Here is a 23,699-nt window from a genome sequence, read left to right as displayed (position 1 = left end):
AAAACTACTCTTTCTGGAACTCTCCGCTGCTCGCGCATCTCACGCGTTCCAGCCATTAACTTATAACATTAACAGTCACTTAACAAGAACATTTACGTAGGATTGCTACATTATGTTACATCCCACAACGCCACATTGTTTTGTGTGTGTGTGTGTGTGTGTGTGTGTGTGTGTCCTTGTCTCGATAATAAATTAGGTTATACGGTGGTTTGCGGACAAAGTTTAACATCTTGCCTTACACGTTTGATCATCGTCATTTGACATTAAAAATTCTGACCTTCTCCGCACCACCCTTGCTCTTTCTACTTTCCATCTTTAAAACCACCTGCTGACCGAGATCGGGTGTGTTGCGTCCATATACAGTCTATGGTTGCGTCTGAAAAAATAGGAGGAGAAGAAGAAGAAAATAAGCGAGCGCAAGAGAGACTGAACTGCCAGTGGGAGGCGAGTCGCAACGTTTTATATACAGTCTATGGAGGCGACCCAGGGAGAGCGGTAGCAGCGTACATGATCAATTCATCCAGTGCCATAAGTGAATACCGGCCGGGCTCAAATTTAAATTATAAATAAAATAAATAAAAAATAGGAAAATCACCAGCCCTTGCAGCCCAAACATAGGTCCAGCCCACCAGGAATTATCCCGGTCCTCCTGATTAGCCACTCTGGGCTTGGTTGGTAGATATGGTTTAAATTTCCATCGTTTTCTCCTCTGTCTCACTCCCGCTCTGCAACCTCTTCTCTTTCTTTTCAACTCCATTGGGATTTAATGTGTTGTTTCGCAGATAATCCTGATTTGGGAGAGTTTCATCAGTTGATCTCGACAGTAAACAAGTCTTTCGTTGCCATGGAGACTCATCATAAGTCTTGAGAGTGAGGATGAAAACTCGTAACACTGAGAACTGCTCAGAGTTGCGGATTAGGTTAGTGCAGGTCCACTAACAACCGCCTAGTGGCAGCAAAGAGCTGCTCAAACATATTCACTCTGCCGGAAATAATAAGTAGAAGAAGAAAGTAACTTACCAAAAAAAAGAAAAAGAAGAAAAAGGTTTCAGCGCCGCGTCAGATGATCAACAAACAGGGAAAATACCGTTTAAATAGCGATAATTTGGCTTCTTTTCAGCATTACGGCACGGTGGAAGTTGTAAATAATGAATATTAGTCTGTTGTTTACAGTTTGAAGTCTCTCCTGTATCGCTGATAATGCTGAAAATGAAGCTACCGATGAAAACGGGCGAGGAAGGAGGCGACGAGACGGCGAAGGATTCATTCAGGCAGCGATGTGTTCCCATGGCGGCTTCTCCCTCCCCGGTGTCCGACCCGAGGCAGCGATGTGTTCCCATGGCGGCTTCCCCCTCCCCGATGTCCGACCCGAGGCAGCGATGTGTTCCCATGGCGGCTTCCCCCTCCCCGGTGTCCGACCCGAGGCAGCGATGTGTTCCCATGGCGGCTTCCCCCTCCCCGGTGTCCGACCCGAGGCAGCGATGTGTTCCCATGGCGGCTTCCCCCTCTCCGGTGTCCGACAGGCTGCAGGAGCCGCCGGGACCCCGGGTGTCCGCCCCCCAGCCGGACAAGGAGAGCGTGTTTGAGTGGTTCGGCCTGCATCTGGAGCCCGCTAAGCGGATTGAGTTCATGTGCGGGCTGCTGCATATGTGCCAACCCCTGGAGCTCCGCTTTCTGGGGTCTTATTTAGAGGACCTTGCCAGGAAAGACTACCACGTTTTACGGGACTTTGAGTGTCGGGCAAACAGTCTGAGCGACCTGGGACTCCTCACGGAGGTGGCTGACCCGGTGGTCCGGTCCAAACTCCTGGTCTGCCTGTCCCTCCTCGGCTCTGACAACAGGGAGTGTGCTGGAATACTCTCCCGGATACTGAGTAGTGTGGATCTGTCCCTGTTCTACAGAAACTACGACTACCCGCTTCCTCCGTTCAGGGACCACCAGCATGTCTTCCACCCTCCGTGTCAGGAAGCGTGTGGGCGACCGGAGACCTGCGACCTCCCCGCTGGAGACGCAGCGGCTCTGGAGCAGCTGGCGCTACTCTTCACCATGGCCTCGTTACACCCTGCTTTCCACTTCCACCAGCGGGAGGTTGTCCGCGGACAGCTGGAGAAAACAGAGCTGGCGATAGGGGAGGAGAAGCTTCAGAGGCAGCTTAGAAAAAACGTCCAGGCGACGGTAAATAGCAGCATGAGATGCTCTGGAAGCTAAGCGCTTTTATTGGGTTTTCAGCTGCAGCTTCAGGGAAGATTATTAAAATTAATATGAGACTTAAAGAAAAAAAAAAAACACAGGTTGTTATAACGTGTTGGGTCACTTATTGTCCGAGAATGCAGATGAATAAGAACAGGAAACTGATTTATTAGGTTTAGCTCTAGCCAGTTAGCCAGGAGCTAATGCTAAGTGAGTTAGCTCTCTCGTTAGCCAGGGGTTAATGCAAACTGAGTTAGCTCTCTCGTTAGCCAGGAGCTCATGCTAAGTGAGTTAGCTCTCTCGTTAGCCAGGAGCTAATGCTAAGTGAGTTAGCTCTCTCGTTAGCCAGGAGCTAATGCTAACTGAGTTAGCTGGTCTTGTTAGCCAGCGAGGAGCTAATGCTAACTGAGTTAGCCCTCTCGCTAGCCAGCAGCTAATGCTAACCGAGTTAGCTCTCTCGTTAGCCAGGAGCTAATGCTAAGTGAGTTAGTTTTCTCGCTTGCCGGCAGCTAGCTCCTGTGCGGCGGCAGCAACACGTCCAGCTGGAAACTCCCGTGACTTGTTGTCGGAGGCTCTGTTGACACGTGCCGCCTTGTAGAGTGAAAATAATTATCCAGAAGTTCCTCTTTACCCGCATGAAAAACCAGAAGCTTTAATTATTAATCACCTGAACAGCTGCTTCATGTGGACTGAGTCTCTAATGTTTCCACTGCTCTCTAACTCAGGTTAAATCATTTGCTGCTGGGAGAAAAAACCTTCTGCTTGTCAGGGAAATATCTTAAACTCAGCCAGACTTTTAGGTACTAGTAGCAAACGTTTGTCTGCTTTTTACACCATGTGTCACCACTTCATCTCATCAGAAACAAGCTTGTTTTAGTGGCTTTTAACAGTAAATATCCCAACAGTTTCAGTGCTTTGACTGAGTTAGTTTTTCCACGTTAAATCAGGGAACTGGTTAAATCAGGTAACAGCATACTCCAACCCACTGAAATCCATTATAATCGCACATATAGTTCTCAGAGGAGCAAGGGGAGTATTGATTACTGACTAACAGGCTGACCCTGTTCTGGACATTCCAATTTCAGCTGGCTTTTTATGCCTGTTGGATTATCAGACAAGAATCTACTAACCAAACTGTGTAGCCTAGCTTAGACTCTTATCAGGACAGGCCCTACGGAGGCGGCCTGTAGAGGGGGGGGTCTGGGTGGGAGGTGGCGACAGGGTAGTGGTCCTGCCCTGCAACAAGTCCGTGCCCCAACACACCTGAGTCAAAAGAAGGATCCAACAGTCTGTCAAAGCAAGGAAAAGTGGATTTTGTGAAGTCATGGCAGGAATGCATAGGTTCTCTGTAGCTCCTCAAGCATCAGAGCTTCTCACTTACACATGAAACCCTTCACCCCCCTCCAGGTCAGCCCCACGAATCCTAACGTCTGTCACCGGCATGCTGTCTGATGGACACATGCAGCATATTTCTTTGCAGAAATGTGACTGATAGACGTCACTGTGGCAGATAAATGGCTGAGAATCGGCACAACAGCTGGTGTTTGAATGATGCTAAGTGCTCCTGAACTGAGAGCAGCTGCACCGGTTTTACATAAATGTGCTTCTAGATGGGAGGCGTCCTTCGCATCCTCATACTTTGGGCTGGATGTGAGTACGACACTGCAGAACACTGTGTTGCAGTCACAGTGAAGACTTTCAGACCCCTGTGGAGAGAAGACCCTGCTGCAGGCTAAAATTAACTGACAAGCTAAACCCCTGTATTTCAGAGAGGGGTTGTCTTAGAGTCACAGCCTGCCTGCAGCGATGTAGCGGTCTTAATAAAATCACAGTCGAGACTACCTGTGGACTGTACCAGGGTTAAAACACAAGGGTTATCATCATGTACAGGTTTTAACTGCATTGGCTTGGCAAGACAATTAAAACCTTTCTCAGTGCATGTAGTCCGTGTTCTGGAAAGCTGTGGTGGTCCCGTCGACCTCTACATCAGTAATGTTGGTGTTTTAACGGCGTTTCTTTTCATTGTGAATGACTGCCCCCCCCAGTGTTGTTTCAACTGGTCTTGCAGCTCCTCATTGCAGCTCCCCAGTTGGTGTCATCAGGTTTTATGGTCTATTCTGCAGCATCTGTATGATTGGAAAGAAAACTGCAGTGTGTGAGGCTAGAAACAATTACGTTGACTAACTTCTGTCATAAACAGTGCAGCGTGCATAATCACACTAACGTCCAGACTCATTTAAGACAAAGGATGGCTTCAGGATGGTTTGGTTTGGTTATAGTTTGGTTAGGTTGACCCTTACGTCTGTGTTTCAGCAGCCTTTACCTGGCGGTGTATAAACCAGAATATGTTTCAGCAGCACAAGGCCTACCTTCAACTAGACCACAGAAGAATATAGCGGTGGGAAAATCAAATAGAAAATCTGGATTTTTTTTATTCATAATTTTTTTTTTTTAAACAAAAAGTCAGATTTTTTTTTTTCAAATAAAAATAATCCATGATAAATTTTTTGTAATTTTCTATAATTTTATTGATCTTTTTCCTTGTCTTCTTGGGCATTACAGCAGCAGAATGATGTCTGGCTTCTGTGTTGTTTTGTCCTTTTTAAAATCAAGAAAAATGACAAGCAAAAAAAGTTTTATATATCTTTTTTGTTTTTGATATACAAAAATCAGATATCGAAGAATTGTTAGAATCGCAATTTAAATCAAATCGGCACCCAAAAAACCTGAATCGAATCAGGACAGAATCCTATCGTCACAGGCCTAGAAGAACATGATGCAAACAACGGAGGTGGACATCCAGCCGTCCGTGATCTTTCCTCTGGACTTGAGGCTTGAAAACAACAAAGCATCCATGATGTATTTAAATGTGACGCTGTTCCTGCTCTGTTCTTACTGTTGTGTTGCATCATGGGAAGTGATGATGTCTTTGAGTTTTTAAGCTCCATCCTTTAGGGTTGGATCATTACTGTAAATTATTCTAACTAGTCCTCCCTCCTTTTCTTTCATCACTTCCATTTGAGATGTAGAAGTAAGTGTGAGCTGGTCTCCTTTAGTCTCTGCTGTGTGAAGATGAGCCTGTACACCCATGTGTTGTGTTCCCATTGAGTCGGAGCCAAACTGAACCCCACTGCAGGTTGCATAGATGCAGGACTAAATGAGTTGTGAGGTATTTAACAGGGTTTACATTTCTTTATGAATTAATGACGTAACTTTGGGCTGCGTTACGAGTTGCAAGTTGTGCCAGAAGAAAGTGTTATACTCCTTAATGAAAACCTAAAGATATTATTTATTTTGCAAAGCAGAGAGAAATGAGTCACTTTCCCTCTGATGGGTAAAACCCCAGTGTGTGAAAATTCCTCCCATCCAGCGGTTCGCTATTAAATACAAACAACTGAGTTGTCCTCTCTGGTGCATCACTATTATATGTGTGTTTTTACCTCTTCCGAAGCCACAGATGTGAAAACATCTCAACATCTTACATAAGTCAGAGTCCCGTCAGGTTAATTCTGATAAGTTACCAGCATGTCCTCCAGGTGTTTGGTACCAAGCTAATGCTAACAGCTAATGTCAGCTAAACCCCCACCACCCTGACAAATCAGCAGAAATAAATGATGAAACAGGAGGAAAAACTCTGGAAAATCAAATCAAACTTTATTTGTATGGCACTTTTCATGCTTAAAAACAATACAAAGTGCTTTACATTATAAAATGTGTGAAAGCAGCGTACGGTGTCCTGCTGGTACAACTTCTGTGAAGAGTAACAGCAAACTGCTGCAACGGAGCTTTTCCACCGTAGCTAGCTAACAGATTAGCATCTCTGCTGTTTTCTACAGCAATAACAGGAAATGATGCGACTCAGACGGAGGATAAAGTAGCTGCTGGACTACCTGCCCTGTTTCTAACATACCACCAAACTTCACTGTTAGACTGGATGAACTAACCGTCCAGTAGGAAGCTGGAACCTCCACCTGACATCTCTCATCATGACCCGTCTCCATCTGCTGAACGCTACACCCATCTACACCCTCCTCCAGCCTTCTGTTGGGTCAATGTATTTATAAATAACTCACTTTTAGCTACCAAAACGCTTCTATGTGGATGTGATTAAGCTCTGTAAATAAAAACACATTTATGAAAGCGATACTTTTGCTAATAAAAAGCTAAATTATTTTGTTTTTTCTGTCTTATATAAAATCCACCTCTTACAAAATAAAAAAGCCAAATTAGTTCCTTATAAAGTGACCTTCATAAAGATGCAGTCAGATACTGTATAACCCAGATGCAGCTGATATGATCTAATAACTAACCTGGTGTGGTTCTGGTCTCCAGGAGCGGATGGGTCAGCAGGGGGGCTACCTGCCCACATCGGCATCAGCTTTGGCAGACTGTGCATCCCCCCACCCGCCTCCCCAAAGCCGACGCTCCAGCCGCTGGGCAGCACAGAGAGAAGGTAGAAGGAGACTGTCTGATCACAGCATGTGTTAGCAGTGTCAGCTGGGAGAGTTAAACTTTAGACAGACGGACCCCTCCGGTCCGTTTCTTTACGTGCTGAGTCGCAGTAGTGACGCTGTCTTCTGAATTTGATGTTTGCAGCTGTGCATATTGAGGGAATTGTGCTCCGGGGCATCTCTCGGACCTGCTCAGATAAGGAATACAACTTTGAGGTAGGTACCTCACCTGACAGCGGTCTTTCTTACTGGCCTAGTGCACCATTAAGACCATTAAGGCCCATTTATTCTCAACGCAGAAGACAAACAGGCAGCTAGACGGACACTTCGGTCTGTTTTCTGCATTGTTTCTGCACATGACTGGTGCGTTTTCAGGGGCCTTGTGGATCCGCAGCAGACGTACCACTGGAAGGTGCAACCAGTAAAACAGCAGAAACCAGAGAAGAAGATGGTTAGGACAGCAGCTGGAGAGGTGTTAGGAACTTTAGCATAAAGGCTGTGTGAGCGTGCGTTTGCTGAAACTGGCCTGAGGACAGGGAAGTAAACGCCGCGCTGCAGACCAGTGGGTGAATTGACTTCATAGCAACAGAAAAGACACACAGAAGCATGAAGGGCAGTGACAACGCAGCTGTTGCATATGTAGCGGAGCGTAAATGGGCCTTTAGAGTCTCATTACGTCACAAGTCCTCATCCATCACGGATAAGTCACAAGAACAGAAAAATGTGTTTTTTCCTGCTGAGGAGCGATGAGGGAGTCGTGGTCTCTGCTTTTCAGAGGATGGTTTAGTGTGAAGACGTCTGTAGACGTCTTTATTCTGCTGAGGCGAAAAATCCATTACACCACACTTTAAATTCAAACCAGGCTTTATTTTTTTCACTCAGTAAAATGTAACAAAGCGCTTTTCAGATCAAACGTTCACACACTCGTCTTAACCCTTTAATGCATCGCGTTCACTATGGTGGACACCTACTTAAAGGCTGTTTCCCACTATGTTTATAAGTTAGGATGGTGTATCTGTCATTTTGCTACCTCAGTGGACACGAGTCACCCAACCCACTCCCACTCACTGCAGGATAAACACATGTAGTCTAACACATGTAAATACCAGGTTTATACCTGTTTCTCACACACTCCTCCCGTCTGGGTCTACGTTGTCATGACAACCTGGAACTCCGGAGGCAGCTCGTCTGCGTGTTGTACACCCGCTCAGCCACACAGTAGCTTTGTGTTCCAGGTGAACGTGTGTTGCCATAGCAACCAGGTTTGGCCTGGTACACCACAGCCCACTGCCACCAGTTCCAGCTAAAACTGCCAGGTGTTCTGGGTTAAACTGTCTGCTGTGTTCCAGGTGAAGTGGTCCGACTCCTCCTCCAGCACTGTGACCAAAACCCACCATGAACTGGAGAACTTCCTCCTGCAGGTGGGTCGGGCTCCTCGCTGGCTAACTGTCCCTCTGCAGCTTGTTTCTACGCTCCTGATCTTTTCTCTACACAACTAAAGCTGATGAGGTTAAAAGATTTCAGGTCTTCCTTCCTCTCACTCATCTTCCCGTCTGTCCCCGCAGCTTCCAAAGGATCAGTGCAGCGAGCCTTTTGAGAGGAGCATCCTGAGACTTCTGAACCAGGGGGAGCAGTACGAAAGCAGGGAGGTGGAGAAGAGCCTCAGGTACCTCGTGTGGTGGTGAATGGGTGGTCGTCCCCGCCGGGGTCCGACTGTAGCACCAAGTCATAGCTGGTACCACCAGCAGGTACCACCAACAGGTACCATCAGCTGGTACCATCAGCTGTCTCAGCTGGTACCATCAGCAGGTACCATCAGCTGGTACCATCAGCTGGTACCATCAGCTGTCTCAGCTGGTACCATCAGCTGGTACCATCAGCTGTCTCAGCTGGTACCATCAGCAGGTACCATCAGCTGGTACCATCAGCTGGTACCACCAGCTGTCTCAGCTGGTACCACCAGCTGGTGGTACCAGCTGATGGTACCAGCTGGTGGTACCAGCTGAGACAGCTGATGGTACCACCAGCTGGTACCATCAGCTCTGCGTTGGCCAGGCAAACGGGCCGATCCAGAGACGCTTTGCAGTGAGGAGGTGATCAGGCTTTGTGTGACTTTACAGCTGTGAGCCGTCCCATGACATTACCAAGAAGATGGATACTAACACATGAAACGGCTTCAGTAGCTCACCGCCACGTGTTCGCTCAGCTCATGCAGCATTTCACATGGTTGTAGAAATGTTACAGAGTTTACTGCTTCAGCCGGAGTCAGAGTTCATAGTCGAGTCTTTTTACCACCAAACGGCTTCAGGGCTGCAAACTCCTCTTATCTGGTGGAATTCATGACAGAGATGCAGCGTCCTGCTAGAGATCCACCAAACAGCTCCAGCCAGACATCCAGACGGTCACCTGATCATCCAGAGGATTAAAAACCAATCAGACTCACTGAAAATCACAGACATCGCCAGTCTGATGCAGCTCTACCTCCCAGTACAAGCTGGGTTTTACCAGAACTCGGAATGGGAGGACAGAACCCAGCTCGGAGAGAAGAGACACCACCAGGACCGAATACAGCCGCTAACTACGAGTCAGTGCAGACCGACACGCCAGACGGGACCAGAGACCCGCTGATGCCTCGTTTCCAGCCAGCTTGTTCTGCCTCAGCTTGGCCCAGCCTGGCCCAGCTTGGCTCAGCTTGGCTCACCTTGGCTCAGCTTGGCCCAGCCTGGCCCAGCCTGGCTCAGCTTGGCTCACCTTGGCCCAGCCTGGCCCAGCTTGGCTCACCTTGGCTCAGCTTGGCCCACCTTGGCTCACCTTGGCCCACCTTGGCCCACCTTGGCTCAGCTTGGCTCAGCTTGGCCCTGTTTCGTTTCCAGTACCATTCAGTACCTAAAAGGGGCGGGGTTTGTGTGAAGTCGCTGTGACATCAGTGTTGTGCACGACAAGCTCTATAACAGCTCAGGACCGAGAGACAATCTGCTGCTCGGCTCGCCGATCGCCGACCATAAATCGTGTCTGTTGGAACCACTTCCAGTCCCGTCTGTATGATCCACGCCGTCGTGGTCCTTGACCTGCTGATGGCGCTTTGCAGCCTGGTGAGGTCACACTCAACCCGACTTAGAACCCGACACAGAGTAGTGACCAGGGGCCTCATTTATCAACCTGTACGTAGCAACAATGACTACAGTTGGCGTACGTACGGAAAACAGGAAACTCCCCTGTTTATAAAGCAGTGCGCACGCACGTCCCACGCCTGTTTCCTTTATAAATCAGGATCAACAGTAAATGTTGCCACGTGAGGGAACATCTGGTCACGCCCACATGTTGGCCATAAAAGGTCAGGCGAACACCCTGATAAATATTAATCCATCTCATTTCCATGACGGTTCTGCAGGAAAAAAGCCAAAAAGAGGGGGCCAGGACAGTACAGGTAGACGGGTACAGAGACACTGAGAGGGGACCAGGACAGTACAGGTAGACGGGTACAGAGACACTGAGAGGGGACCAGGACAGTACAGGTAGACGGGTACAGAGACACTGAGAGGGGGCCAGGACAGTACAGGTAGACGGGTACAGAGACACTGAGAGGGGGCCAGGACAGTACAGGTAGACGGGTACAGAGACACTGAGAGGGGGCCAGGACAGTACAGGTAGACGGGTACAGAGACACTGAGAGGGGACCAGGACAGTACAGGTAGACGGGTACAGAGACACTGAGAGGGGGCCAGGACAGTACAGGTAGACGGGTACAGAGACACTGAGAGGGGGCCAGGACAGTACAGGTAGACGGGTACAGAGACACTGAGAGGGGGCCAGGACAGTACAGGTAGACGGGTACAGAGACACTGAGAGGGGACCAGGACAGTACAGGTAGACGGGTACAGAGACACTGAGAGGGGGCCAGGACAGTACAGGTAGACGGGTACAGAGACACTGAGAGGGGACCAGGACAGTACAGGTAGACGGGTACAGAGACACTGAGAGGGGGCCAGGACAGTACAGGTAGACGGGTACAGAGACACTGAGAGGGGGCCAGGACAGTACAGGTAGACGGGTACAGAGACACTGAGAGGGGGCCAGGACAGTACAGGTAGACGGGTACAGAGACACTGAGAGGGGACCAGGACAGTACAGGTAGACGGGTACAGAGACACTGAGAGGGGACCAGGACAGTACAGGTAGACGGGTACAGAGACACTGAGAGGGGGCCAGGACAGTACAGGTAGACGGGTACAGAGACACTGAGAGGGGGCCAGGACAGTACAGGTAGACGGGTACAGAGACACTGAGAGGGGGCCAGGACAGTACAGGTAGACGGGTACAGAGACACTGAGAGGGGGCCAGGACAGTACAGGTAGACGGGTACAGAGACACTGAGAGGGGGCCAGGACAGTACAGGTAGACGGGTACAGAGACACTGAGAGGGGGCCAGGACAGTACAGGTAGACGGGTACAGAGACACTGAGAGGGGGCCAGGACAGTACAGGTAGACGGGTACAGAGACACTGAGAGGGGACCAGGACAGTACAGGTAGACGGGTACAGAGACACTGAGAGGGGACCAGGACAGTACAGGTAGACGGGTACAGAGACACTGAGAGGGGGCCAGGACAGTACAGGTAGACGGGTACAGAGACACTGAGAGGGGACCAGGACAGTACAGGTAGACGGGTACAGAGACACTGAGAGGGGGCCAGGACAGTACAGGTAGACGGGTACAGAGACACTGAGAGGGGGCCAGGACAGTACAGGTAGACGGGTACAGAGACACTGAGAGGGGGCCAGGACAGTACAGGTAGACGGGTACAGAGACACTGAGAGGGGACCAGGACAGTACAGGTAGACGGGTACAGAGACACTGAGAGGGGGCCAGGACAGTACAGGTAGACGGGTACAGAGACACTGAGAGGGGGCCAGGACAGTACAGGTAGACGGGTACAGAGACACTGAGAGGGGACCAGGACAGTACAGGTAGACGGGTACAGAGACACTGAGAGGGGGCCAGGACAGTACAGGTAGACGGGTACAGAGACACTGAGAGGGGGCCAGGACAGTACAGGTAGACGGGTACAGAGACACTGAGAGGGGACCAGGACAGTACAGGTAGACGGGTACAGAGACACTGAGAGGGGACCAGGACAGTACAGGTAGACGGGTGCAGCAGCCGAGTGGAGGATCCTACAAACCGAGGCGAGGCAAGCTGAGACTGGTGGAAAAGGCCAAGAGAGATGACGGCTGAGAAAGGAGGAGGTGGTAAGAATCCGTCTGCGATGAGGCAACGCTGAGTTTCATTTGCTGTGCAGCTCCTGGTCCAGTTTCGTTTAGTAGGAAGAGAAACTTAACTGGCTGCGTCCTGGTTGCAGCCCGTCCTCCTCGCTGCCCGTCCTGCTCGCTGCCTCCCCCTGCAGGTTTCCCTGGTAACAGCTGGTGCTGATTCACACACAGAGTAAAGCTGCTGCTTGGTTTCTAGGCTTTGTGTTTCAGCAGGGGTTCAGAGGGACCATTAAAAGCAGCGTTTTGTCTCAACGTGTCCTTCCAGGGAACGGTTCCTGTCTGCTCCTCCACTCTTCAGACAGACCAGGAGGGTCTGCATCTTCTTCACCTGTGATTCCAGTCCCAGCTGTAAACACACCTGCTGTAGATGTGAGTCCAGGCCTTCTCTCTCCATGTGCACGGCACAATGTCCTGATGTGTGTGATGAACCGCTGGTGTTGTCCATCTTTCCCCAGTAGGCACCTGCCAGCCAGGACAGGCATACCAGGACGGCTCTGATGCCTCCAGCCAGGAGGAAGGTGAGAAGATCAACCACCATTTAAAAGCTGCATGCTGTGTTTACTCTGGTTATGTCTGTCTAATATGAAGCTTGTGGGATTGAAGGGATGAGAGGAAGGGTGTAAATACGTTGTAGCAGCTCGTTGGGAGTGAAGAAGTGCTCAGCAGCCTGAACGCTGCACCGCTGCTCTCTGTAGAGCATGGACAGTGTTTATTCCTGGACGCCATTTGGAAAAAGCTAAATCTGGTTCCAATCCTCATATTTCATGTCTATATTTGCCCCAGCGTGTGCTGGTCTGAGACCAGCTCCGCACCGCCAGCCTTGTGGCTCTGCATCAGAACGGACACTTATGAGCGGTGAACGGGATTATTAATTACTGCTAATGTTTAAGAGGGTGTGCTAGGACTAAAGTGTTTTCTGTTTGCTAGCATTCAGTCTGTTTTGCCCCCCCCCTCAGAGTCGTACGTACAGGGAAACAAGAAAAAGCACGGGTCCAAGAGTCCATGTCAGCTGTGAGTACATCTCCTCAGTATTTCGAAGGTAGAAAAGCTGATCCTCTACTAAACACATCCACAACACCCTCTATGCCAGCTTGTCAAGTGCCAAAAGCGCCCTGGGGGACACACAGAGGAAGGGGGGGCATGCCACAGAGCTGAATGGTCCAGCAGAGAGATGGAAGAAGAGCTGCTCGCTGAGGAGCAGTCAGGAGGCTGAACAGGTGAGACAGGTGTGAAGGAGATCCTGGTTGACTTGTCAGAGGAATAATCCCCATTATTTTGCATTCATTACTTATATTAATGTGTAAAACCACTTCATGGGCCTCTAGGTTTTATTCAGTTCATGTCATGATAAAACCTCCCTCTGCTCTGTAAACAATAAATAGATCCTGCGCCTGAAGTGGGGATTTTCTCAGAGCTGCAGGCAGATGCAGGTAGATGATGCGACTCAGACAGAGGATAAAGTAGCTGCTGCCCATGTAGACCCTCCTTTACTCCTGGTTATTCTTTAGTTTTTATTTTCTGGGCGATTTATACCTCCGGGGCAAAGAGTCTGGATGCTCCTCCATTTCATTGGAAAACAGCAAGTTGAATGGTCCACGGTGGTCTTTGCTTGTTTCTCCAACAACACACGTGATTAGGGCTGTGCCGATAGACTTTCGTCCCAATGCGATTCGATTTCGATGTTTTGCGTGCCGATTCGATTTAAATTACTCACAATTCTTCAATATTGCTGATTTTTGTAGATTAAAAACAAAAGAAATGTAGAAAAGTTTTTTTCTCGTCATTTTTCTTGATTTCAGTGAGGAAAAAACAACCCAGTAGCCAGACAATCATTCTGCTGCTATAACGCCCAGGAAGACAAGTAGAAAGATCAATAAAAACAATAAAAATTACAGAGAATTTATTATGGATTTTTTTTTATTTATATAAAAAAGATTTTAAAAATCCTGATATTCGATTTTTCAGTTTGATTTTCCCACCCCTACATGTGATTCACATATAAAACATGGAATACCCTTACATGTCACAGGTTTGTCCCCTTTCAGCTACCGTATTCATATATGGCCTTCTGTTGGGTGCACCAACACCTATGTATTCATAAAAAAGTTGTTCTCAGCTACGAGACGTTTTCATGTGGGTGTAATTGTGATTAGACTTTAGTAAATTATGTATTTATGAAAGTAATACCTGCTGTTGGTTATAAAAAGCCAAGTTATCTCCACACCGTAGCTTTAATGTTTACAACTAACCCTCCACCGGTTGGTCAGATGGTTAAAAATAAACTGTGATCGCTTTGACTCCTCTCCAACTGCATTGAACAAATATGTTTAGAAAATTAATGGAACATTAGCAGCTCCAGATGAGCAGAATATCTGCAGCATAGTGAATAAGTAGTAAGGGAAACATGAATCCACCTGTTTTTCTCAGTGGGGACTCCTTGCAGCAGGACAGGTTCCTGCTCTGATGATTTACTGAGCTGCCAACTCTTCAGGTAAACAGATCCCAGTAAAACAAGGTAATGATTACAGCCAGAAGGACATGAAGGGGTCTGGGAAACGTTGTGACACAGCAGCCTGTGGGTTTGGCTGTGTCACACATAAACGTCAGCGCTAATCTGACTGATGGACAGATACAGGTCAACACCGCCTGAATGTGTGAGAGAGCGAGCACACTGCTGAATAAGCAGAGCTCTTGCTCTGTGTGTCTGTCGCTGCCCTGACGGGATCCACACAGCCGATGCCTCTCTGTAACTGGACAAAGTTACACGGTTGTCAAGCTGAGAGTGAAGCAGCGTCCCTCAAACTCACCTCGAGCACCAACCACTCCTGGTCCAGGTCCTGGCCTTAGAGCCCTTTTCTGCTGGTTCTCTCTCTCCATGACCCCCTTTCCTGTTAAATAACGGCCCAGTCAGGTCCTCTAGAGCGGGGGTGGCCGGTCAGTCCTCAACAGGGTTCGTGTGGCAGCACACCTGAGAGGACTGATGGATCATTCAGAGACTGTTAGAAATCCATTTAATCTGGATCAGGTGTGTTGCATCAGTAGAACTCTGCAGAACGGTGGCCTAAGAGGTCCAGAACTAGAATTACCTGCAGACTGATCTAAAAACTCCCACATTTTAGTCTTTAGTATGAAGTTAAAACAATTTAATGATAGAACAAAGACAGGAAGTTTCTTTATTACATATATGACATATATAGATTTCCTGTTGTTGTCTATATTTTTTTTTTAAAATAAACCTGTCAAACCGTGTGGAACATATTTTGTCCTAATTCTCAAGAATGACTGCTGTAGAACTTCCTGCTAAACTTCCTAAACCAAGGTGGCGTTCCTCTGGGAAACACCAGCTACGTAACACGCAGAACCAAGGCGGCGTTCCTCTGGGAAACACCAGCTACGTAACACGCAGAACCAAGGTGGCGTTCCTCTGGGAAACACCAGCTACGTAACACGCAGAACCAAGGCGGCGTTCCTCTGGGAAACACCAGCTACGTAATACGTAGAACAATAGGGAATAAATTAAAATTAACCAATGGATTAACAAGTTTAATGTTTGGTTAACCAGTTTAATGTTGGGTTAACCAGTTTAACATTGGGTTAACCAATGGATTAACAAGTTTAATGTTTGGTTAACCATTTTAATGTTGGGTTAACCAGTTTAGCATTGGGTTAACCAATGGATTAAGAAGTATAACGTTTGGTTGACCAGTTTAAGGTTGGGTTAACCAGTTTAGCATTGGGTTATCCAATTTAACGGTGGGTTAACCACTGGATTAACCAGTGGATTAACATGTTTAACGTTTGGTTAATCAGTTGAACCATTGGGTTAAATAGTTTAACGTTGGTTAAACCAGTTCAACATTAGGTTATCCAGTTTAACGATGGGTTAATCAGTGGATTAACCAGTGGATTAAACAGTTTAACGTTGGCTTATACAGTTTAATGGTGGATTAACAAGTTTAATGTTTGGTTAACCAATTTCACATTGGGTTATCAAGTTTAATTATGGGTTAACCATTCGGTTAAACAGTTTAATGTGGGTCAATTAGTTTAACAGTGCCTTATCCAGTTTAATGTTGGGTTAACCAGTGGGTTAACCAGTTTAACATTGGGTTATACAGTTTGATGGTGGGTTAACCAGTGGGTTAACCAGTTTAATGTGGGTTAACCAGTTTGACAGTGGGTTAACCAGCTTAACCAGTGGTTAAACCATTCGGATATTAATAAAATGCTTTGCTTTAAATCCTGTCGCTGTAGATCTTCCAGCATCAGGACTTGGAGAGAAGAAGCTGCGCTGCGTCTCAGATGAAGAGCAAAGCTCAGCCGACAGACAGGTGGGTGCTTTGTCACGGAGACGGCTGTTTTCTGGGTGCTGCCTTCATCGTATTCTCTTCTGTCCATCTGCAGGGATGAAGGGGATGGGAAAGGCGTTTCCTTCGTGACCAATGGTAGTTTGGTAGCAGGCCTGCTGCCTCAGAGGAAAGGTAAGGGGTGGACCAGTACTGCTCTAGCCGCGTTTCATGGTTACTCTGCTGCACGGCACGCTGGATGTTCTAGTTGCGATTTTCAGCAGTCTGACATGCATGTTTTCCAGATGGAGGTTCTGGTCCAGATACCTGCGGTGAAACATCATCAGAAAGCTACAGCTCTCCATCCAGCCCTCGGCATCGAGGTCTGGAGAGCCTGGACAGCGAGGATGACAACAACAAAGGTGACCCTGATGCGAAGGGTGGCGTGCGAGCGATGCGGTGCGGTCATCTCTAACCCTTGTTGTCCATTTCAGACACAGACAGCCACTCTGATGACGGCGCTAAGGGTCCGGCTCCAGACATGTTCTTCACCCATCAGGCTGATCCCACTATGGTGGGGGAGGTCTCCTCTGTCCATCCTCTGTCTTCCAACAACGCGGAGAGCGGATCGGAGTTCCTTCCTCTCTCCTTTCTGCATCCTCTGCCCTGCGTGCTTCCCAGCGGGCCCATGGATCCCGCTCTCCCACTGCTGTCTCCTCCAAACCAAAGCGTCATTCCTGATGGGAAGCCTCCATCGGGGACGCTGATGATGCCGATGTCTCTAGTGCCTCCACCCGTTCCAGGCCCTGGAATTGTAGGAGATCCTGACAAGAAGGACATGCTTCCAACCTTTGGGGTTTCCTCCGTTGGCCTCCACCCTCCAGGCAACCTCGGTATGCAGCCGCTGGTTCAGAGATTCAAGACGTCTTTGTCCCACAGCCAGGGCGGTGCTGACGGCGCTCCTGGTAGGGATTCTCCTCCTGCTGCCCCGCATGCTTTCCACTCACACCAGGCTCCCGTTCGAGCCTTGAATGTCTTGTCTCCAGGACCCACGTCCTTCCCCTCGCCGCTCCTGGCCTGCCAAGACTCGGCCGGCGTGGGCTCCGGCCTGGCCTCCTCTCAACCACAAGCGGAGACTTCTCACGCCAAACAGCATGGTTTGCCCCTAGCAACCGGCATGTCGTCTCCTTACACCCTGCCACCTGTGCCCACCTCCATCATGTCTACTTTAGGAGCCCCAGTGGCCAGCGGAGCAGCTCCATCTCCTGGCAACGGACAGAGCGCTGCTCCTCAGGCTGTGACCACACACTCCCCAGGACCCGCCCCCAGCCTCAGCCCGGCTCTTCCCCACAGCACAGCACAGAGTGACGGCGCCTCCTACATCAGCACCGCTTCCTGTGGAAGTGCTGCCATCGCACCCGGCAACCCTTTAACTCTGCAGCAGCCAGCAGCCCCCCAACAGCAGCAGCAGCCAATGGGCTGCGGGACTTGTGGGTGTCACAACAACTGTGGCAGCCGAGGCGGTGTGGGGGGGGTCTCCGGATGTCAGATCCCGTTATTCTTCCCCGCACACCAGATGGCGGCGGCGGCAGCCCGCCAGGTATTCAGCGTTCATCCGTCTCTCTTCCAACTCACAAACCTGTGCAGCAACAGCTACCTCACTCAGGCCCACCCTCCTCACCAAGGCAACGGAGCCACCTCCCTCCCCCCCTTCTACCCCACTGGCCCCCCACCTGCACCCCCATCCTCCTACATTCACACCCATTCTCACAGCCATGCAGAAGTGCCGTCACACATAATGGGCAGCCAGGCTGCGGCGGTGGCGGCGGCGGCGGCAGCGGCAGCTGCGACCGCTAACTACAGCCTCCAGCAGCATATGGCGCCAGTGGCATCGTTCTGCCAGCGCATCTACCAGCCGCTCTACACCAGTCCCATGGGGATGCTGCCGGCTGCTGCCCTGGCGGGGGGCGGAGTCAACAAGAAGAATGGGAACGTCTCCTGTTCCAACTGTGGTGTCGGCGGCCACTATGCTCAGGACTGCAACCAGCCTTCTATGGACTCCACACAGCAAGGTAACGCATCCAGAGTTAGGGTTAGGGTTAGGGTCAGCCATGATGTCAGAGAGGTCACCACGATTCTCCTTATCAGTTTCCCAACACTTTAAATGTCTAGAGCAGGGGTGTCAAACTTCAGTCCTCGAGTCATGCAGCTTTTTGTTGTTTCCCTCTACCAACGCAGCTGATTCGAATCAAATGCACCCAGCAGCTTCTTGTCAACCTGTTTATAAGTTTTGGTCACGTGTGTTGGAGCATGGAGGCAACAAATACCTCGAAGACTGGAGTTCGACACCTGTGGTCTAGTCACGCCAGCAATCATTAGGTTTGATTTCTTTTCTACCTGTTGTTGCCAAGACAGCAGAGTGACATGGAGTCCTTCCAGTCAGGCGTGTTGCAGCAGGTAAACATGTTGCTCTCCTGTCAGCGAGTTCCAGCGTTCTTCTGCTGCTTCACACTAAATTCAGATGAAAGCTGTCCGGACTGTCTGAGCTGACCTTTAACGCCATAGCTACGTATTTACCCACAATGCAATGCTGCGTCAAATGCAGGAAGTGGCCATTTTTTGTTATCTACTTCCTGTAATTGGTACGCTTGAAACGGACCGAGACCTGCGTTTGGAGGCGGACCGTGTCATCTTCTTTGATCTGGATCAGAATTCGTTTGGTGCATTCACATTTCCCACACACTGGATCCCAGTGTCCTAATTCCAGTGTTCTAGTCCCAGTGTCCTAATCCCAGTGTCTTGACCCCAGTGTCCTCATTTCAGTGTCCTAATCCCACCGTCCAGATCCCAGTCTCCTAATCCCAGTGTCCTTATCCCAGTGTCCTGAACCCTGTGTCTTGATCCCAGTGTCCTAATCTTAGTGTCCTGATCCCACATCCAGATCCCAGTGTCCTAATCTCAGTGTCCTACTCTTAGTGTCTTGATCCCAGTGTCTTTATCCCAGTGTCCTAATCTTAGTGTCCTGATCCCACATCCGGATCCCAGTGTCCTAATCTCAGTGTCCTACTCTTAGTATCTTGATCCCAGTGTCTTGATCCCAGTGTCCTGATTCCAGTGTTTTGATCCCAGTGTACTAATCCAAGTGTCTTGATCCCAGTGTCCTGATTCCAGTGTCTTGATCCCAGTGTCCTCATTTTAGTGTCCTAATATTAGTGTCCTAATCCCACCGTCCGGATCCCAGTCTCCTAATCCCAGTGTCCTGATCCCTGTGTCTTGATCCCAGTGTCCTAATTTCAGTGTCCTACTATTAGTGTCTTGATCCCGGTGTCTTTATCCTAGTGTCCTAAATCCAGTCTCCTAATCCAAGTGTCCTGATCCCAGTGTCCTGATCCCAGTGTCTTGATCCCAGTGTCCTGATCCCAGTGTCCTGATCCCAGTGTCCTGATTCCAGTGTCTTGATCCCAGTGTCCTGATCCCAGTGTCTTGATCCCAGTGTCCTGATTCCAGTGTCCTGATCCCAGTGTCTTGATCCCAGTGTCCTGATTCCAGTGTCTTGACCCCAGTGTCCTCATTTCAGTGTCCTAATCCCACCGTCCAGATCCCAGTCTCCTAATCCCAGTGTCCTTATCCCAGTGTCCTGAACCCTGTGTCTTGATCCCAGTGTCCTAATCTTAGTGTCCTGATCCCACATCCAGATCCCAGTGTCCTAATCTCAGTGTCCTACTCTTAGTGTCTTGATCCCAGTGTCTTTATCCCAGTCTCCTAATCTTAGTGTCCTGATCCCACATCCGGATCCCAGTGTCCTAATCTCAGTGTCCTACTCTTAGTATCTTGATCCCAGTGTCTTGATCCCAGTGTCCTGATTCCAGTGTTTTGATCCCAGTGTACTAATCCAAGTGTCATGATCCCAGTGTCCTGATTCCAGTGTCTTGATCCCAGTGTCCTCATTTTAGTGTCCTAATATTAGTGTCCTAATCCCACCGTCCGGATCCCAGTCTCCTAATCCCAGTGTCCTGATCCCTGTGTCTTGATCCCAGTGTCCTAATTTCAGTGTCCTACTATTAGTGTCTTGATCCCGGTGTCTTTATCCTAGTGTCCTAAATCCAGTCTCCTAATCCAAGTGTCCTGATCCCAGTGTCCTGATCCCAGTGTCTTGATCCCAGTGTCCTGATCCCAGTGTCCTGATCCCAGTGTCCTGATTCCAGTGTCTTGATCCCAGTGTCCTGATCCCAGTGTCTTGATCCCAGTGTCCTGATTCCAGTGTCCTGATCCCAGTGTCTTGATCCCAGTGTCTTGATCCCAGTGTCCTGATTCCAGTGTCCTGATTCCAGTGTTTTGATTCCAGTGTACTAATCTTAGCGTCTTGAGCCCAGTCTCCTAATCCCAGTGTCTTGATCCCAGTGCCTTGATCCCAGTGTCTTGATCCCCATGTCCTAATCTTAGTGTCCTAATCACAGTGTCCTGATCCCAGTCTCCTAATCACAGTGTCCTGATCCCAGTCTCCTAATCACAGTGTCCTGATCCCAGTCTACTAATCACAGTGTCCTGATCCCAGTCTACTAATCACAGTGTCCTGATCCCAGTCTACTAATCACAGTGTCCTGATCCCAGTGTCTTGATCCCAGTGTCTTGGTCCCCGTGTCTTGATCCCAGTGTCTTGATCCCTGTGTCTTGATCCCAGTCTCCTAATCACAGTGTCCTGATCCCAGTCTACTAATCACAGTGTCTTGATCCCAGTGCCTTGATCCCAGTGTCTTGATCCCCATGTCCTAATCTTAGTGTCCTAATCACAGTGTCCTGATCCCAGTCTCCTAATCACAGTGTCCTGATCCCAGTCTACTAATCACAGTGTCCTGATCCCAGTCTACTAATCACAGTGTCCTGATCCCAGTGTCCTGATCCCAGTGTCTTGATCCCCGTGTCTTGATCCCAGTGTCTTGATCCCAGTGTCTTGATCCCAGTCTCCTAATCACAGTGTCCTGATCCCCGTGTCTTGATCCCAGTGTCTTGATCCCCGTGTCTTGATCCCCGTGTCTCGATCCCAGTGTCTCGATCCCCGTGTCTTGATCCCCGTGTCTTGATCCCAGTCTACTAATCGCGGTGTCCTGATCCCAGTCTCCTGATCCCAGTCTACTAATCACAGTGTCCTGATCCCGTCCTCTTGGTCCTGTTTGTGTTTGCGGGCAGACCCGGGTTCGGTTCTGGTTCTGTGGGTCGGAGCGACCCACTTCAGCTTTTGGAATCCGTACGGCTGACCGATGTGTGATGTCCAATCCGCTGCAGGTGGCTTCCGGCTGAAGTATGCAGCATCCCATATGTCAGAAGCACTGGACAACGCTGACTGAGGAGGAGGAGGGAGGATGGAGAGCAGTGTGTGTGAGCGCTGCACCGACGCGTCAGGAGGCCACCAACCTGCCAAGGGCTCAACAGACGAAGCCTAACGCACATGTGCCTGAAACCATCCCGTTCCCATGGAGACAACTCAGACGAGTCATCTGACTCCCTTTCAGCTCCTTTCCTTGTTTTTATATTTTTGCACTGAGGGTTGGAAAATATTAAATTATAACTTAATTGTAAGGAAGCTGAGAGATTTTTTTTTTTTTTTACAAACGTGGAAACTTCTCAGCTCAGATTTATTTATGTTTTCTCCTCATCTTTACTGTTCCTGTTGGGTTTTATCCTCTGATAGAAGCAGCTTCACACCCTGACGATGTCAGCAGAATGGATTCTGTCTCAGCAGGCGGCTGCTTTCAATGTAAGCCGTGTCATTTCTAAGCACCGCCTGCGTCGCCGATGCGCCCGGCGCCGCCACTAGATGGACAGACTGTTTGGAAATGAAGAGCTGTTTTTAATTTCATGTGTTCCATTTGTACTTTTTAACCTGGATAAATGCACTAAGCAGAGCAAGAACACACTGCACAGTGGTGGCAAACCAATCAGCTGATGGTGTGTGTGATGGAGTGTTTTACATGGGTCCTTGTGGAGACACTGAGGTGTGTGAAGGTAACTAGATGCTGTGGAGACCCAGCAGCGGTTCTGTTGGAGCGCAGTCACACGTCACCAGGACGGGATCAAACTGCCATGTTGCTTTTTTCTTCTTCTGTGGAAGGATTGTCCAGGTGCGTCGAGTTACCTCTCCACGTCCGTCATACAAACCCAACTTTATGGAAGCTTTTCAGACTTTCTGTGCGACGATGAGCCGATTGGTCGGCGTTGTAGGACTGCAGCATGAACCGCTGGACGCCACATGAAGCCGGTCCAACTAGCTCGGTCCTGGAAGGGTTAACTTACTGACAGCCCGGTGTGTGTGGGCCCGGTGTGTGTGGGCCCGGGGTGTGTGGGCCCGGTGTGTGTGGGCCCGGTGTGTGTGTGTGCCCGGGGTGTGTGGGCCCGGTGTGTGTGGGCCCGGTGTGTGTGGGCCCGGGGTGTGTGGGCCCGGTGTGTGTGGGCCCGGTGTGTGTGTGCCCGGGGTGTGTGGGCCCGGTGTGTGTGTGCCCGGGGTGTGTGGGCCCGGTGTGTGTGTGCCCGGGGTGTGTGGGCCCGGTGTGTGTGTGCCCGGTGTGTGTGGGCCCGGTGTGTGTGTGCCCGGGGTGTGTGGGCCCGGTGTGTGTGTGCCCGGGGTGTGTGGGCCCGGTGTGTGTGGGCCCGGTGTGTGTGGGCCCGGTGTGTGTGTGCCCGGTGTGTGTGGGCCCGGTGTGTGTGTGCCCGGGGTGTGTGGGCCCGGTGTGTGTGGGCCCGGTGTGTGTGGGCCCGGTGTGTGTGTGCCCGGGGTGTGTGGGCCCGGTGTGTGTGGGCCCGGTGTGTGTGGGCCCGGTGTGTGTGTGCCCGGGGTGTGTGGGCCCGGTGTGTGTGGGCCCGGTGTGTGTGGGCCCGGTGTGTGTGGGCCCGGTGTGTGTGGGCCCGGGGTGTGTGGGCCCGGTGTGTGTGGGCCCGGTGTGTGTGGGCCCGGGGTGTGTGGGCCCGGTGTGTGTGGGCCCGGTGTGTGTGGGCCCGGGGTGTGTGGGCCCGGTGTGTGTGTGCCCGGGGTGTGTGTGCCCGGGGTGTGTGGGCCCGGTGTGTGTGGGCCCGGGGTGTGTGGGCCCGGTGTGTGTGTGCCCGGGGTGTGTGAGCCCGGTGTGTGTGGGCCCGGTGTGTGTGTGCCCGGGGTGTGTGGGCCCGGTGTGTGTGTGCCCGGTGTGTGTGGGCCCGGTGTGTGTGTGCCCGGTGTGTGTGTGCCCGGGGTGTGTGGGCCCGGTGTGTGTGTGCCCGGTGTGTGTGTGCCCGGGGTGTGTGTGCCCGGGGTGTGTGTGCCCGGTGTGTGTGTGCCCGGTGTGTGTGGGCCCGGGGTGTGTGGGCCCGGTGTGTGTGGGCCCGGGGTGTGTGGGCCCGGGGTGTGTGGGCCCGGTGTGTGTGTGCCCGGGGTGTGTGGGCCCGGGGTGTGTGGGCCCGGTGTGTGTGTGCCCGGGGTGTGTGGGCCCGGTGTGTGTGTGCCCGGGGTGTGTGGGCCCGGTGTGTGTGTGCCC

At 50.5% G+C, this 23,699-nt stretch overlaps 1 protein-coding gene across 3 annotated transcripts; it reads left to right on the top strand.

Annotated features, from left to right (window-relative positions):
- Positions 1–1,046: 1,046 nt before the first annotated feature.
- On the top strand, positions 1,047–22,559 carry zcchc2 (zinc finger, CCHC domain containing 2). 3 transcript variants are annotated; one of them, XM_079260120.1, is made up of 15 exons: positions 1,047–2,175; positions 6,523–6,643; positions 6,787–6,857; positions 7,991–8,062; positions 8,207–8,307; positions 12,177–12,280; positions 12,367–12,429; positions 12,868–12,922; positions 13,002–13,128; positions 16,166–16,242; positions 16,316–16,392; positions 16,503–16,619; positions 16,692–17,162; positions 17,244–18,269; positions 21,481–22,559. In XM_079260120.1, the coding sequence occupies exons 1-15, from the start codon at positions 1,201–1,203 to the stop codon at positions 21,540–21,542; spliced, it is 3,519 nt and encodes a 1,172-aa protein (XP_079116246.1). In that variant the 5' UTR covers positions 1,047–1,200; the 3' UTR covers positions 21,543–22,559. The 3 variants fall into 3 exon arrangements, with proteins under 3 accessions (XP_079116246.1, XP_079116245.1, XP_079116244.1); XM_079260119.1 differs by having other exon boundaries at positions 12,370–12,429; positions 16,692–18,269; XM_079260118.1 differs by having other exon boundaries at positions 16,692–18,269.
- The last annotated feature ends 1,140 nt before the right edge of the window (positions 22,560–23,699 follow it).

The sequence above is a fragment of the Telmatherina bonti genome, assembly GCF_933228915.1.
Source record: "Telmatherina bonti genome assembly, chromosome: 20".
Classification (NCBI taxonomy): Eukaryota; Metazoa; Chordata; class Actinopteri; order Atheriniformes; family Telmatherinidae; genus Telmatherina; species Telmatherina bonti.
This window is presented reverse-complemented; position numbering and strand designations above follow the sequence as displayed.